At 37.1% G+C, this 15,321-nt stretch overlaps 1 protein-coding gene across 1 annotated transcript; it reads right to left on the bottom strand.

Moving 5' to 3' along the window:
* Window positions 1-783: 783 nt before the first annotated feature.
* hscb (HscB mitochondrial iron-sulfur cluster cochaperone) lies at window positions 784-15,267 on the bottom strand. Its single transcript, XM_038300452.1, has 6 exons — window positions 14,850-15,267; window positions 14,669-14,765; window positions 3,973-4,062; window positions 3,700-3,844; window positions 1,149-1,196; window positions 784-994 (listed from the first exon to the last, which is right to left on the bottom strand). The coding sequence occupies exons 1-6, from the start codon at window positions 15,185-15,187 to the stop codon at window positions 900-902; spliced, it is 813 nt and encodes a 270-aa protein (XP_038156380.1). The 5' UTR covers window positions 15,188-15,267; the 3' UTR covers window positions 784-899.
* Window positions 15,268-15,321: the final 54 nt, after the last annotated feature.

The raw sequence follows: 15,321 nt of genomic DNA, 5'->3' as shown, positions 1-15,321 counted from the left end.
CCATGCAATCCAAAGGTTAGCTCCAAGCTGTCAGAACATGACAGACTTGTCATATTTCAAAGGAGATTCTCGGATCAAAGGTCCTGATGTGATTTAAGCTTAAATTTGCAGGTAATTGGGTATTATGACGTTATTTCTTCTCCCCGGTGTTGAAAAAGTAACAAGAAAACGAACTGACAGAGTGGATGGATTTCTGTTTTGATGCATCTATCAATATGCAGGGACTATTAATGTAAAGGATAAATGCACTTCAGTATATGAGTTTGAAATTATAGAGACCACAGATGTTTGGGCTCATTGAGTAATCTTCATTCAGCAGGGTTCTCCTGATTATCATAGCATTAATGCTACATATGAAGCCATCCATTAATAATTCAAGACCTTGTCTAGCTCAATTACGGACCTCCCTCTAGTTAGTTCTCATATTCTGTTAGTGCCACATGTGATGCTTTCCTGCAGGATGGTTGTCAAGGTGCTATGTCTCCCCCTAAAGGTATCTATAGGAACTAAGCAGGGGCTTTATGTCTGCATCTGTGTGTGTCTCACACATGATGAAATGCTGAACTGATAGGCAGGATAATCATATAAACACAGAGCAGCATTTAAATCAGCACAAATTATAGATCCCTGTCTCATTTGATGACACATTAGGCACAAGTGGATATTATTAGGCTAGTAAATTTATTGGAATTATAGGGAGATAATATATGCATCTAATTAAAGCCATATTTATATTGTTTTGAGCTAAAAAGTGACTGCAGAAAAATTTGGCTTAATCAAATGTATTTATAACCTGTTTTATTTTACAAGTTGAAACATCAAATAACAGACTTTTTATGCATGTGTGCAACTTAATACAAAGCTTTAAAAGTGCCTACAAATGTAAAAAGAGAGAAACATTACATAAAATCAGAGAGTTTTTCTTTGACCTTTTCTTCGATGTTTGCATAGTATTTCATTTGTGTAAGCAGGTCTTTTGCAGTGTGAAGCTCTCCTGTTCAAAGAAGAAAGGCAAAGTTTCAACAGAAAGCTTAATCAATGACTGACTTAGCAAATAGGAAAAGCTATTCTGCATAGCTTAAAAGCAAACAAACGGTTCAAGTGGGAAGAATACACAATGTTTTTACAGAGGGATCTGATTATAATACCTTTGTGAAGGGCAGCATCTATCTGCTCCGTCAAGTCTGCGAGTTTCCCTGCAGGGGAGAAGAAGACAGAGCTGCAATTCTGTGTGTGCTAATAAGACGAGGCATATTCAGTCTGTTGCTTTTCGTTCCTCCACACTCAACAGCTCACAAGTCTCCCTGCTTTATTCAAAGTAAACAACCATGTTTGGAAAAATCAAAGACAGGCAGCTTGTTAACCCTCAATTTATGGCCAGTACTTGGCTTACAGATTTACACATTGTCCAGATTCGCTCCGCTGCACTGCAAACTTCTCGGTCCCCCAAATGTATAATATGTCCGCTCCACTATGGTGCAAAGCCCACAGGAGCTCCAAGGAGCATGCGCAGATTGCGGAATAAAAGCCTGTGATCAATGCCGAAGTCAGATTAGAAATAATCTCCTTCCATGGATTTAGAAACGGTTAAAACTTCTTCACTTTTCATTTTTAGGAATCCAAATATTTTAGGAGATATATTCTACAATGATTGAGTGCACAGAACCAAAGTTTGTTCATTTAATGTTCAATCATAAGGTTTTGATTATCTAGGGTAATATAGCCCAGTAATTCATCTAGTATGTTCAGTTGATAATATACATACAAATATGTAAAATATACTAGTAAAACCTTAATATAGAAGGTCTTTCGTAAACTATTTTGAAAATCCTGATGCTGTAATCGTTTAGTTTCCTGTTGGAAAGATGTGATTTCAGAATATTTACTACAGTCTTGCTGCGGCATCTGGCAAAAGAAGAACGGCATGCCATTTTTCTGGCGTGCCGTTCGCTCACTGCTGCACAGAGAAACCGTAAATGCTTTTATTGATGATAATTTCTGTGTATTTGCTGCACAGCTTAAAGCTTGGCGGGGCAGCATGTACACCAAGCTAACTTTTTAAATATGCAGATTATTAAATATGTTAAATTCAAACTTAGTATACTTTATTTGTAATGACTTGATGCCAAAATAATCGAAGAGTATTTAAAATACCTTTCCAGGTTTTCATATGTTAAAACCACAAATTGCAACCTGTTCCATTGGGATTTTATCTAGTAGAACAGCATAGAGCAGTTATTTTGGGTCTATATACTCCAATAAACTATTATTTCATAATTAAATCAGCTGATCATTGTTTCAATATTTAATGCATCTGTTAAATGTCCTAGCCCAGCATGAATGTTGACTATAAAAGTATCACAGCATTAAAAGCACGTTTCTGTAGGACACTCTCGAGTCCAGACTATATATAATTTTCATATGATTCCCAAGTCATGCCATTTTATTCAGAATATAAAAAGAAGCAGGATGTAACACTGTGAGATATGACCAACTGGTATGTGGGCTGTCTTTTGGCACTCACTTGATGTTTCTGAAGCTAGAAGCTGCTATGTTTGGAAAGGCTCTTTATAGGGGCTGCATAGTAATACTTAACACATAATTGAAGCTCTCAGGACACAGATTAGAAAAGTTTAGAAATGAAAACCGCACAATAACGTTGATCCCTGGTCAGAGGTGACGTCAGCAATCTTTGATTAAGTGCAACCGCATGTGGATCAAACAACCAGCATAACCAAGCGAGAGAATGACGACTAGAAAAACAAGCATGTGCTGTTTTTTGTTAATCCTACAGTCTTAGCAGGCTATTAAAAAGTTAAAGGTTCTAAAATACTCATCATTTAAAAATGACACATTTCCAGAGTGGTTGGTTTATATTCGTTGAATTTGAATTCATAAAAAGTATTCAAATCTTCCACTTTGGATTTATAGCTGATACTTCTATGAAGGAAGGAAGGAAGGAAGGAAGGAAGGAAGGAAGGAAGGAAGGAAGGAAGGAAGGAAGGAAGGAAGGAAGGAAGGAAGGAAGGAAGGAAGGAAGGAAGGAAGGAAGGAAGGAAGGAAGGAAGGAAGGAAGGAAGGAATCCATGGGATCAGGAATAAAATGTTTGTTAATCCAAATAACTCCATTTTATTTCTCTGCAAAACTAATTCTTTCCAAAACTTGGGAAACCCTTGAACCAAATTTCAGACATTCCTGAACTGTGTGAGAGTGCTGCACATCAATGGTGTCCACAGTCGATCCTTAAGGGCTGGTGTCTTTCATCTTTTATATCTTCCTCTGGTTCAATAACCCAAATTCAAATGATGGTTCATTATCAGGGCCCTGCAGGAGTTGATAGCATGCTGAGGAGTCCGTTGGATTAGTTCAGGTGGGGCATCTACAACCTGCAAGGTGCTCTGACTTCAGGCTTGAAGACTGGAGTCAGATCCCCCTGCTGTACACGGTTTTTGATGTGTACAGAAAAGTATTATAAAACTGAGTGTTGCTAAACTTAAATTCTTAGTCATCATCAGCATCATCTCCTATCAAGCTTTGGGGGACCTCATTAGCAAGAAAATATGATAAAATTTCAAAACAAATCCATATCTGATGGACATATAGGTAAAAGTTTCACTTTTTTTTTTATTTCTTTAGGAGCTCTGTCTTGCTTATTCTAACAGTCACGAATTCAAGAATACCTTAAACCAAGCCTATACCTTTGGTGTCTTGGCCGATCTTATTGACTTCTTCTGGACTCTGGGCATCATCGAGGGCTTCATTGATCTCCATCAACTCCATTAGGAAGTGTGACTCAGCCACAGAGTCAGTTCCCTCCTTTAGATGCATCCCCTCAAGCTCCAGCTGAAACATACAAATGGAGTCCATCAAACATACCGCTCTTCTAAAGAAAACTCATGGCTGTAGAATTGCAGTAAACAAGCAATCAGTTCAGCAGGGCTTCCATTCGCAAAATGGACAATAACACTCACCATGTAAAGACCTCGAGTCAAAGGCTTCAGCAAAGTCTTGTATGCTTTGCTCACCAGGGCAGACTGACTCTCTGAATACTCCTGTTCTTTCTGCAAAAGATTAATTTCGGTACAAGTAATTAACATTTACTCCATATTTAATCATTAAAATGTAAGAATTCTACATTAAGAACAATGTGCCTTTCATTTGAAACAAGCTAACACTCACTATAGAAAAAAAAAAGAACATTGCACCCTTCAGAGGGAATAAATTCAGAGCTACTTCACGCCTTGTCGTCCTCATCTCCACCACTGTCAAACACCGGATCCTTGGTGATATTGACAATTAGGTGCATGCCACACAATATCTTTTTTTTTCTTGTAGCCTTGCAGTTTTGGGGCTTTGCAGGGAATGTAAGTGTGAGTTTGACATGAAAATTGAAATGAGGCAGGGAGGAAAATACCAAGGAAATGCTTGGCAGATCTAAGTACATTTTGCAGCTATCAGGTCTGTCAGCTCTAGTGAAAATCAATAGTCTCACTCTCTGGCCCATGGGCTTGTCGTGTAAAGCTATTTCGGTAAGAACAACCAATGGAGTGGGTGGCTACCTTGTCACCTTATTTAAGTAATGAGCTTCTTTCTCTGTGTTTAAGACCCCTGAGGCAGGAGGATGCCTGGTTAATAAAGAATTACAGGAGGAGGTGATAAATAAAACAGAATTAAGATAATATTGGCTAGATTGTTTTAGACATTTTCAATATGCCTCCACACATTCTGCTGGTTCCTAGTTCAGCTTTATGCAATAATAAACATTGACTATTTTTACTGTTGAAACAAAACATTATGTTCTCCTCTTAAATTTCAGTTTAAGGTTAAGATTTAAAACCACAATTTCATTTTTCAGAAGGATTCCTGTAGAGAAATAGACATTGTGAAGATTGGCCACAAAGAACCAGCTTGTGTTGTGAGCAAAATTTTAATCACATTCTAATTTCAATATTCCAAAGTAAGAGATATGCATATCATTAGGGAGCCTTACATTTACTAGCACATCCAGTTAGTTACCTGAGAAAAAAAATCATATTGTACTTCTTTACACATACTTCTTTAAGTAGTATGTGTTTTTGAATGGGGACCCATTTCTGGTTGTATTTGGCCATATATCCATTTACATGTTATTACATGTATGCATTCCAGCTAGATTCCCATGGCTTTTGAAAAAAAAAAATTTTTTATTGCAACGTCACCAATTCTTCAAATTTTTAACATACAATGTTGTGAACAGTACTGCTTAAATGTTTCAGATCTTCTACCAAACATTAATATCAGACAGAGACAACCTAAATGAAGATTAACTGATTAAAAGATTTGACACCCTGTAAATAACTACTATTTATGTTCAGTTTCGCGACCCACAGCCAGACCTGATTACTACCAGAACTAAAGAACCAACAAATCAGTGCAATGTAAGATGTCTGACAACATCAAGTCAGCTAGAATATTTAATATTAAGCAATATTTATGTATCCCAGTCTGGAAATGGTTACAAAGCCATTACAAAAGTTTCTGGGCAGGAATGAAATTCAGGCAGTGCCCCTCTATACAAATGGAGACAACACAGAAATCACAAAAGAAGCAAGACCCACACCTTAAGCACTGCAGGCCTCACTTGCTTCAGTTAAATCAATACAGTAACTTTTAACAAATTTATTAGCTTCATTTGAGAGAGGTCAAATGATTTGTTCAAGTCAATATACAGCACTTGGTGCAAATGGATGCTCTGTCGGGCTGTCATTCTTAAAAACTCGCCTATGTAACTTCAGAGGGTTAACGAGCACTGAATGAGTCATGTTACCCAAAGAGACACTTTATGGCAGTCTAAGCTCCCCTTAAACACCAGACCTAAAAGTTATATGGTACGTGTATGATCAGATATATTTCTGGTTCTGTGATTTAGGATTTCATCTAGAGAAGTGAACGTCGCCTCTTTATAGTAACTCCAGGAGTTTTGAAATCTGCTGGGACAAAGTGGTTTGCCATCAGATTATAAAATTTAGGACCGTTTCATTTTATGGCATTGCAGTGTTGACCATTTTTTTTCAGGAGCCCCAAACCTGGATATTAAATGTCTAGAGCTGCTTGTGGCTAATAGATAAAAAGTGTTGCTTTAAGGTTGATGGTTATGGTTTAACAATAAGAAAGAGACTGGACCAAAAATCACATCTATGAAACAATTAAAAGGAAAAACCAAACCTCAGATAAAACAAAGGCCAGTTTAACATTTCCTAGAAACCCATAAAGATTGATTTCTAGGAATTTTAGGGTAATATTCTGTGGCCTGACAGAAAAGTCAAATTTTCTGGAAGAGTCTGGTTTCACTGTTGATAAGAAAAGACAAATAACCATGGCAGTGACATTGTGTAATGATGAGAAATGAATGGCTGAGTCACAACTTGTTTAAACCTTTGGGAAACGGAAAGCCATAGAAAAATAAATGAATAGTTCTTGCTCTAAATAAAAATGAAAGCAGAGTCTAAAAGGATGATTCGGTTATATTTACATTTCTAAGAATTGTTGGATGTCCTTAGACATGTGTTACAATCTCTGAACAAGGGGGTTTGTTTTATTCAATTAAAAAGGTGTGACTTTTATATTATACAAAAGAATATTTTTTTCAGAAACAAAAAGTTGTCACGCATTTTTAAAGGCTGATGACAAGTGTTAAATTGGCTGTAACTACAATAAAAGAGTTTTATTTGATAGTTCCAAATTTTTGTGCAAGGAGTATTTAATAGTTTGTAGACAGTGTAAAAGATGATGACAAGATTCTTGCTAAATTTACTTCATTCTTTATTTAAAAAACCCTAAAAGTGTGTAAAAAAAACAGGTGTCTATTTTGTCTGCCTGTTTCTAATGCACTGCAAAACAGATTTATTATGCACACTTATTTGTGACTTAATAATCCAAAACAGTAGACATCAGGGAGAGCCTTTCTACAACCAGAATTAATAACTATTCTAGACATAATTGATTTTCTGAGTCCGTATATTAAATATTTCTGTAAAAGTGGCAGCACGCACATGAGATAAATTATACATTTCATATAAAATGAGCAAAACAACACTAAACAACTACGCTGTGCTATCAGCCTAATACAGGCAGAAATATTTAATTATAATCAAAAAAACCTCTGACAAGAAAAGAAAAACATGGCTCCCATGGTTTTACAAAGCTACAATGTTAGGAGCAGATGTCAGCTATGAAACAGTTGTGCATCCAATCTAATCCTCCACATATGGCAAATGCTTCAGTAAAGAAGATGCCATCCACAGCAGGACAGCACCATAATGACTAATAAAGGGAATAATTGACATGTAAAGCAACGTTGTTGTCACACATGTTGAATATCTTAAATTTTCTCATTCTTTAGGCAATCATGACCCGTTGGCTTGTAAAGACTTTAATACTAGTCAACATGTTGCTAACTTTAAACAATAAAGCCATATGTTGCTCTTTTTAGTCTGGAATAAAGGTAGATCAAGTTGTAAAAGGCTGAAAGATCTGTGTTTATTTTGGCAAACTAATCAATAGTCTGATAGCAATGGGATTCTAAGAGACCACATGTGGGTCAACAGATTAAGGGGTATAAATCTCCTATCTGTTATAAGTCTATAAAAGCAGCCGGAGGAATTAGTATGTGCGACGATATACAGGTGATGCACCTTTGCATTGAAAGCAGCCAGAGAGGAATCTGATTAGGAGGCCTACTGAACTCCTTCTATTGAAGGTTACCAAGGCACGTCTCACCAGTAGGAGACCCTGGGGGTAGACCGAGCACTGCACTATATATCCCTTTCTGGTCTGGAATTCAGTTAGCGATCCCACATGGGGAGAAAGAGAGTGTTGCTGGGTCAAGGGGTTGCCTGGGTTTGCTTCTTGAACCTCTCACTTGCGCGTCCTGACCTCAGCTATGCTAAAGGCAATGGATTTGTGCTGAACATGTTCTCAAGGGATGGTAATAAGAGACAGATTCTGTTATCAGTTTGGAAACTGCACTAGATAATTAGTTTGCTCCTATAAGACGCTTTCAATGTTCTAGATAACCTTTAAACAACAGGAAAGAATAATTTTCTTTCATCTAATGAAGAAAGTAGCCTCTTTTCTTTGTTGTTGCCTATTAATAATTGCATACAAGTGTTAAGCAAAGATCAAATGATAATGCAAGATTTAATAATCCCTTTCCAATTTAATCAGGGCTCCTGTTTGGCTGCACAAACCTTTTTCTAAATCCTAATGGAACATTTTCTGCTAAATACGAATAATGATAAACTAGGCAACAAGTTATTCTTTTTAACTTGTTACCAAAATTTTATTATATAAGCTCTAACAAAATATGAAATTAGGGCAAGTGTTAAGCAATCACACCTTAGATTAAGTTGTAGCAGCAAAGAAGTAGGTCTATAGAGAATCTTGACTGTATTTTAAGTAGGTTTTTCTGTGATAGACCAACACAAAATAGGTTGCAATTGTGACATCAAAGGAAAATTACGCATTTTAATCTATGAATTGTTTTTTTTAGGAAGAAAAAGTCTATTTTCAGTTGCTCTTAGTCAGTACCAGGTAGAACCACCTATGGCTTTAAGTCTTTTGCTGGTTTCTTTCTCCACACTTTCTTCATCCAGGATCATTTTGTTTTATTGCCCTTTCTCGCAAAGTATCTAAATTTAAGGATAGATGCAGTACTCATCTGGCTTGAAATTCGCAAGTTTTGCTATATACTTTCAATTGCACCTTTCTAATGTGTTATACTGTCTTAACTGTGACTCTGGTAGTATGTTGTCTGCAGGAAAGTCCTTTGTTTCAAGCCTTTTAACAACCTATAACAAGCTGTCGTCCAAGATGGTAAGTGAAATTACTCCAGGTTCAGTACATGTCTGTTTTTTTGTGAGTGATTGGCATAGGGCTGAAACAACTAATCGGATAAATCGATTATTACAATAATTGTCAACTAATTTAGTAATCAATTAATTGATAACTTGAGTATAGAGACACTAAAACATGCCTTTAGCTGACAGAGCAACGCACTTAGAGCGGTAATTATACCAAAATTGTGAGAAAACATATAAATATTTGAGATTTAAGAATAGAAAAATGTTTTTGTCTGCCGGTATGTTCTATCCGGAACTCCTGAAGAGGAAAGTTTTAGTTTCACAAGGTTTAATTTCCTAAAAAATCTTCTTTAGGGAATCTTTGGTTATCTGATTATTAATCGATGAATTAAAAATAATATTCAACAGATTAATCGATTTCCAAAACAAGAATTAGTTGCAGCCCTAGACTTGCATTCTTCTCGTAACACCCACTTTGTTTAGTTGGTGGCAGATAACCATTTACATAGAGCTTAGTATTGGCTTTATGGGAGGTTTCATTCTGTTAGAGAGGAGCTTTACTCTCCACTGTTGCAACATGCATGTTTGTTAAGAAGGATTGCTGCAAAGTCAACGATTCAATGAAGGTGCTACATGCTCATTCTAAAAGAGTGAATGCTGAAATTTGAATTACTGCAATCATTTGTGTTTTTAATTATAATGCATAGTCAAATAGCTTGATTAATAAACTAACAACTAAAATCAATTTGGAATGTATGTAGTTAAGCTGGAATCTCAAGGTTTAAGGGATTATTTTGATTGCCAGAAGGAGCTAGAGAAGTTGACTGAGTTTAACCATAGAGATAAGTTCGTCTTTCCATGCTTTAATAAAGGACAGCTTTGTGGAGAGGCTGTCTACTCACTGGATATTAATGGTTTCTCCCACCTAAAGTGTTCATCTCTGTAGCTCCTGTGAAGCTACCAGGCCATTTGTCTTTTGGTTGCTTCTTGGATGAATGCTTACCTTGCCTGGCTTGTAGTTTTTTTTTTACCTGTATTATGAAATATACATACAGGTTTTGAGTCTACTGCCTGTTTTAGAAAGCAGAAAGTTTTTTTTAAGTGGAAAGTTGTTCATTGATTTGATTATTAAAGTGAACAGCATTTTTAATAACTAGGAACATAGCTGAATGTGAGTCACCGACTAACCAGTCTGTATGATTGGATTGGAATGAAAAGATGCATTTCTGTATTTAAATTGAAGAGTCGTTTTTTGTAAAATGCATTGACATCTCTTATGAATTGGCGCTAAATATAAAAAGTGAACTGTACTGTCTGTAACGTGAAAAAATTTAAAAAGCTTAAAGGTAGGTGTAGTTTTTTAACATATAACCACACTGCTTAAAACCTTACAATGTTTATGCCTACACTTCTGCAAATCATTTAAACAGATGTGAGCTTTGTTTTGTGGTTCTTCCTGATAGTATAGCTTCAAATCGTGCCCTTTTCAAATGATGCCCACTTGAGCTTAAACCCTTCTCAGAAGAGAAACCTCTTTTCTTAGAAGAGTCTTTTAAGCAGTGGATATGCTCTAGTTTTAATAATACTGTCTTTTCCTGCCCAGTCTCTGTTCTTCACTTGACCAAGCAGACCTTCCAGCTTTTACAGCTCTTTTGAATAATGTGAGCCAATATTTTGCCCCCTAAATTATTCAAGTGAGCCAGCTATATCCACAGAGTTACTCTTAACAGCAGTTCTAACAAAAGGGATAAAATAAAGTAAAATTCGGTGGAGCTCATTCTTCTCTTGTTTATGATTTGCTTTCATGTCATGTTTTGGAACTTTTTACATGAAAATCTATATCTAAATGTAATATTTTTTAATGTTTTTTTTTTATATAACTAGCCTTTACTTAATTATGCATTTATTCTATGTGGTTACTTTTAGAGTCCTGTATAGCAGCACATCAGGTATTTATTTTGCCAATAAGCCTAATCATCCAAAGCCAGTAGACAGAACTACTAAATAGGAATAGCCTATGAGATTGGAGCTGAGCTACCATGCAGTTCATAATATGGAAAATGCAGCTCAGTGCTACTGGGAGAATACTGTATAATAGAATAGAACAGATTTTATTGTCCCCTGGGGGAAAATTTGTCATGGACTAAAGAATGTTTAGTGCATAGTGGTAGCTGCCATTAGAAACAATAAAAACATGTAAAAAAATAAAAATAAAAAACAGGCTTAAAACTAGTACTAAAAAATAGAGTGGCTCAAGTTATCATGAGATCTCTCCATAGTTATGCTGCTATAGACTTAGACTGCAGGAGGATATAAGGACCCTTTTTCATCATTCTGCTTTATTCCTTTTCTACTCTCCAATTCTAATGTAATTGTTAGTCCAACTTTGTAATTCGCATTTGCAATATTCGTAGTATTAGTAAAAAATAGTCACAATTTAGATTTTCAGAAAAATCGCTCAACCCCAATTGTTTTAAACGACTCAAAGAAAGCAGATGTCTATTGTCACTGCGTGCTCATCCAGGAGATCCAAATCCAAAGTCAATAGCACTTGGAGAAATCTACCTCTCTATTTAACTCATCCCCTTGGGTAGCAGTGGGCTGTCATTATGAGGCGCCTGGGGAGCAGTGTGAGTTCAAGGGTTTTGCTCAGGAACCCAGAGGGGAGGCTGTGGGGATTGACCCGGATACTTGCACCTTTCTGAGAACAACGAAAAGAAAATGTTTGGGAAGAAACATGTGTGATTGATGCTGATGATGAGCTTTAATGATGTCATATTAAATCAAGTGTTCATTACCACACGTTTTGCTCCTTTGAATTAAATATTATCGAGCATGCTCTCTTTCGAGCTCCAAGGTAGTCAAACTGGGGAAGGACGGAGGAACCGCAGTGCAGTTCGATGGATTAACAACATTAATCAATCAAATTAATTCGATTGATTAATGTTGTTAAAAGCCCACGATTTGAAAATTGTAAAATCGAGGAAGTCTCTTCTTCTGCATTTTTTTACTTGCGCTATTGCTTCCCCCACCTCTTTCCTCCTTCCGCCCAATAGCCTGCTGCACTGTTTACTCACGCCATAGCCGCTGCTCAATCTGAAGAGTTGGGTTGTGTTTCGTCGATTATTTTGAAGTGGCTCAGCTTTGACAAGGCCGATGTGGAGCGGACTACAGTGGTGTGCAAGGTTTGTCAAAATGCTATCAAAAGCAAGCTAGCAGCGCAACTAACTTGTTTCAGCATCTCTGGCAAAGGCACCCCACAGAATGGGAGCAGTGCTCACAGCTTTAGGAGTACATTGGGCAAAGACAAACATGACCACGACAAGAAAAGACCACAAACCTTGGCCGCCTCATTTCTAAAGCGGTGCCGACCGACAAGTATAGTGTGTGGCGGAAGCAGATGACCGACGCTGTAGCTGTTCATATAGTGATGGACATGGTGCCCATTTTACACTGTAGAGAAGCCTGGCTTCCTTCACATGCTAAAAGTGTGTGATCCAAAACGTGACCCGCCGAATCGCAAATAATTTGCAGAGGTTGCACTACCACAACTGTACAATGAAACAGGACAAGCGCTCTGTGGTAAATTGGACTCTGCTTTGTTTTTTTGCAACTACTACAGACCTTTGGTCCAGTCGATCTCTTCACCATACATGAGTTTAACTGTGCATTATATTGATGTGAACTGGGCTTTCAACAGCTGCTGTTTAAAAATCACCTACTTCACAGAAGATAAATACAAGTTATTGACTGTTCGATAAATTGCATATTTCAGCAATTAAAGCTCTTTTTTTCTTGCACTTGTACTGAATATATAGGTGTACATTTTTTACTGATAAAAAATCATTACAATTATTGTTGGGTGAACATTTGTGTTTTATTTTATGAATACTTAAGTTTACTTTTTTTACAATATGTTTATAGTTTCCTAAATATTTGATTAATATCGAATAAATTGTAATCGTCCAAGATGACAAAAAATTTTAAAAATTCTGAGATTTTATTTCTCAGCAATATCACCCAGCCCTGTTTCAAAATACTCCTGTCAGTATATTCAATTCAATTCAGTTTATCTGTATAGAGCCAATTCACAACACATGACATCTCAACACACTTCCATCCATCTGTTTTCCATCACGCTTATCTCAACCGGGGTCGCGAGGGGTGCTAGTGCCAATTTCCAGCTGTCTAGGGGTGAGAGGCGGGGGTCCACCCTGGACAGGTCACCAGTCAATTGCAGGGCAACACAGAGACAAACAGGCCTAACAGTCATGTTTTTAGACTGTGGGAGGAAGCCGGAGTACCGGGAGAGAACCCACGCATGCTCAGGGGGAAAAGGCAAACTTCATGCAGAAAGACCCCAGGCTGGGAATCGAAACCCGGAAACTTCTTGATGCAAGGCAGCAGTGCTACACACTGCTCCACTGAGCAGCCCATCTCAACTCATTTCACAGAGACAGTTCAACCAGATTATACAGTCAAATTGATTAAAAGTTTTCTATCGAAGGAAAACCAGCTGATTGCATCGACTCATTGACGTGAAAGCAATCCCTCCAACCAAGCATGCTTGTGGCGACAGTGGAGAGGAAAAACTCCCTTTTAACAGGAAGAAACCCCCAGCTGAACAAAGCTCATTGTGAGCGTCCGTCACCTAATCACCTAAAAGCAAAGCATCAAAATAAATAATTGAATTTTGTCAACGTCTCAACTGCCAATATCCCTCAGGTCTACCCTCTTTTGTCTATGCACGCCACACGAATTTTCTTGCTACTAAACTGTGCTATGCAAATAAAAATGTCCAGCCTTGCACGGTTAGTGCCTATTCATATTGCCAGTGGTTGATGACATCATAGAAAGACTGAATTGTTTTGACACGGCATCATCTGACCTCTGTTCACGGTCAAAAGCTTTGCTCTCCATTTCCGAGGTAATCTCCTCCCACACTAGGTTTATGTAGTTATGATTGAACTTTAAATTGTTTTATGACAGACTGCAGCACAAGAAATATCAAACCATTAAACAAATAACGACATGCTTATATAAACTGTTTTTAAGAAATAATGAAGTAAGTAAAACAAAGGTTTACTATTTATATTCCTTGTTTTATTTGTAACCAATAAATCAGGGGTCTTCAACGTTTTCCGGGGGACCCCTAATTTTATATATATTGTATGAAATTGTGTTATATCAAACTGGTCCTTTAGTCACTCCATTATATAATATGGAGTCATGTAATGAAAGTAATTTCTCCCTGGGATTATCAAAGTACTTCTGATTCTGATTTCTTGTTGATGGGACAGGTGTTGTGAATTAAACGGTACCCAGCTTGAAAGAGCTCCTGTGTGTTGCTGAATGTGTGCATTGATGACTGAAAGACATCTTCTGCCTCCATTTATCTGATCACTACAATATTTTGAATTCATGTTAATGTGTATTCCAAGACATTTCAATCAGTGGAAAAAATTGCATTGAGGAATATAAAAAAAAAACTTTTAAGACCCCCTGTTGAAGATATCTGCAATAAATGCTTGACACGTTTATTTTATCATATAATCATTTTATTTAATATTTATTAAGGTATTTATTACATTTTCTTTAATATTACCATGTAAATATTTAACATTATTTATTGATGGGATTGTGCAACTTAAGGTATTTAATATTAGTTATTGGCTAATCTATTTCACATTCATTGGTGCAATAAAAACCTCCAGTCACAAAGGATGAGGAGAGCTGCTCTGAGCCACAGCTGCGTGACTAACAGATAGAAAAGCTCCTCTCTGACTCATGAACCGTTTCACTCAGAGCTTGAAGATCATCCACCTACCTCAGATCTCTGGCTGAAGTTGTCAGGATGCAGAGTCCGCTGAAGCTGCAAGTATCTCGTCTGGAGCTTTTGTGTGTCCAGTGTGAATGTATAATCACTATAAAAAAAAAATAAAAATAAAGTTGCTTACGGATTTATAGGGATAGAAACAGAAGGACACAATGATTTAAATGACACCGACCAGTCCATGATCTTGAAAAAGGACGTCCCCTCCTCAGGGGGTTGGATTGTTTTGCACGAATCGCAAAAAAATGAAGGAGTTCTGTCAAGAAGTTGCTTACAATTCCAGCAGTTATGTTTAACTTGGCTTGTTGAACAACCCCTCGATAAAAATACCTCATTGGTGCGTTTTACGAGACCTGCAATGTTCATATCCCTGTGCAAAGTGTCCCTGTGAAGGCATGTTGACATGCAGAGCTGAGGATATGTAACACCTTTAAAAGAGAAATGTCGCTCTGACAGGAGGCTGCGTGCCGCCCGGAGGGAAGATAAAACCCGGATACATTTAATGTGAAACATTCTCAGAGATAGATATAGCAATTAAAAGTTAAAACGTGTCGAATCAAAACAAACATTCCCCCTAAATGTGGAAAAGCAGAAGAAGAAGAAGAAGAGAGTTTCTTCTTCTGGTTTTTATTTTAGCACCACAGCGC

The sequence above is a fragment of the Cyprinodon tularosa genome, unplaced genomic scaffold (assembly GCF_016077235.1).
Source record: "Cyprinodon tularosa strain WSP-4 unplaced genomic scaffold, ASM1607723v1 ctg112, whole genome shotgun sequence".
Taxonomy (NCBI): Eukaryota; Metazoa; Chordata; class Actinopteri; order Cyprinodontiformes; family Cyprinodontidae; genus Cyprinodon; species Cyprinodon tularosa.
The sequence above is the reverse complement of the archived record's forward strand: the minus strand, read 5'-3'. Positions and strand labels throughout refer to the sequence as shown.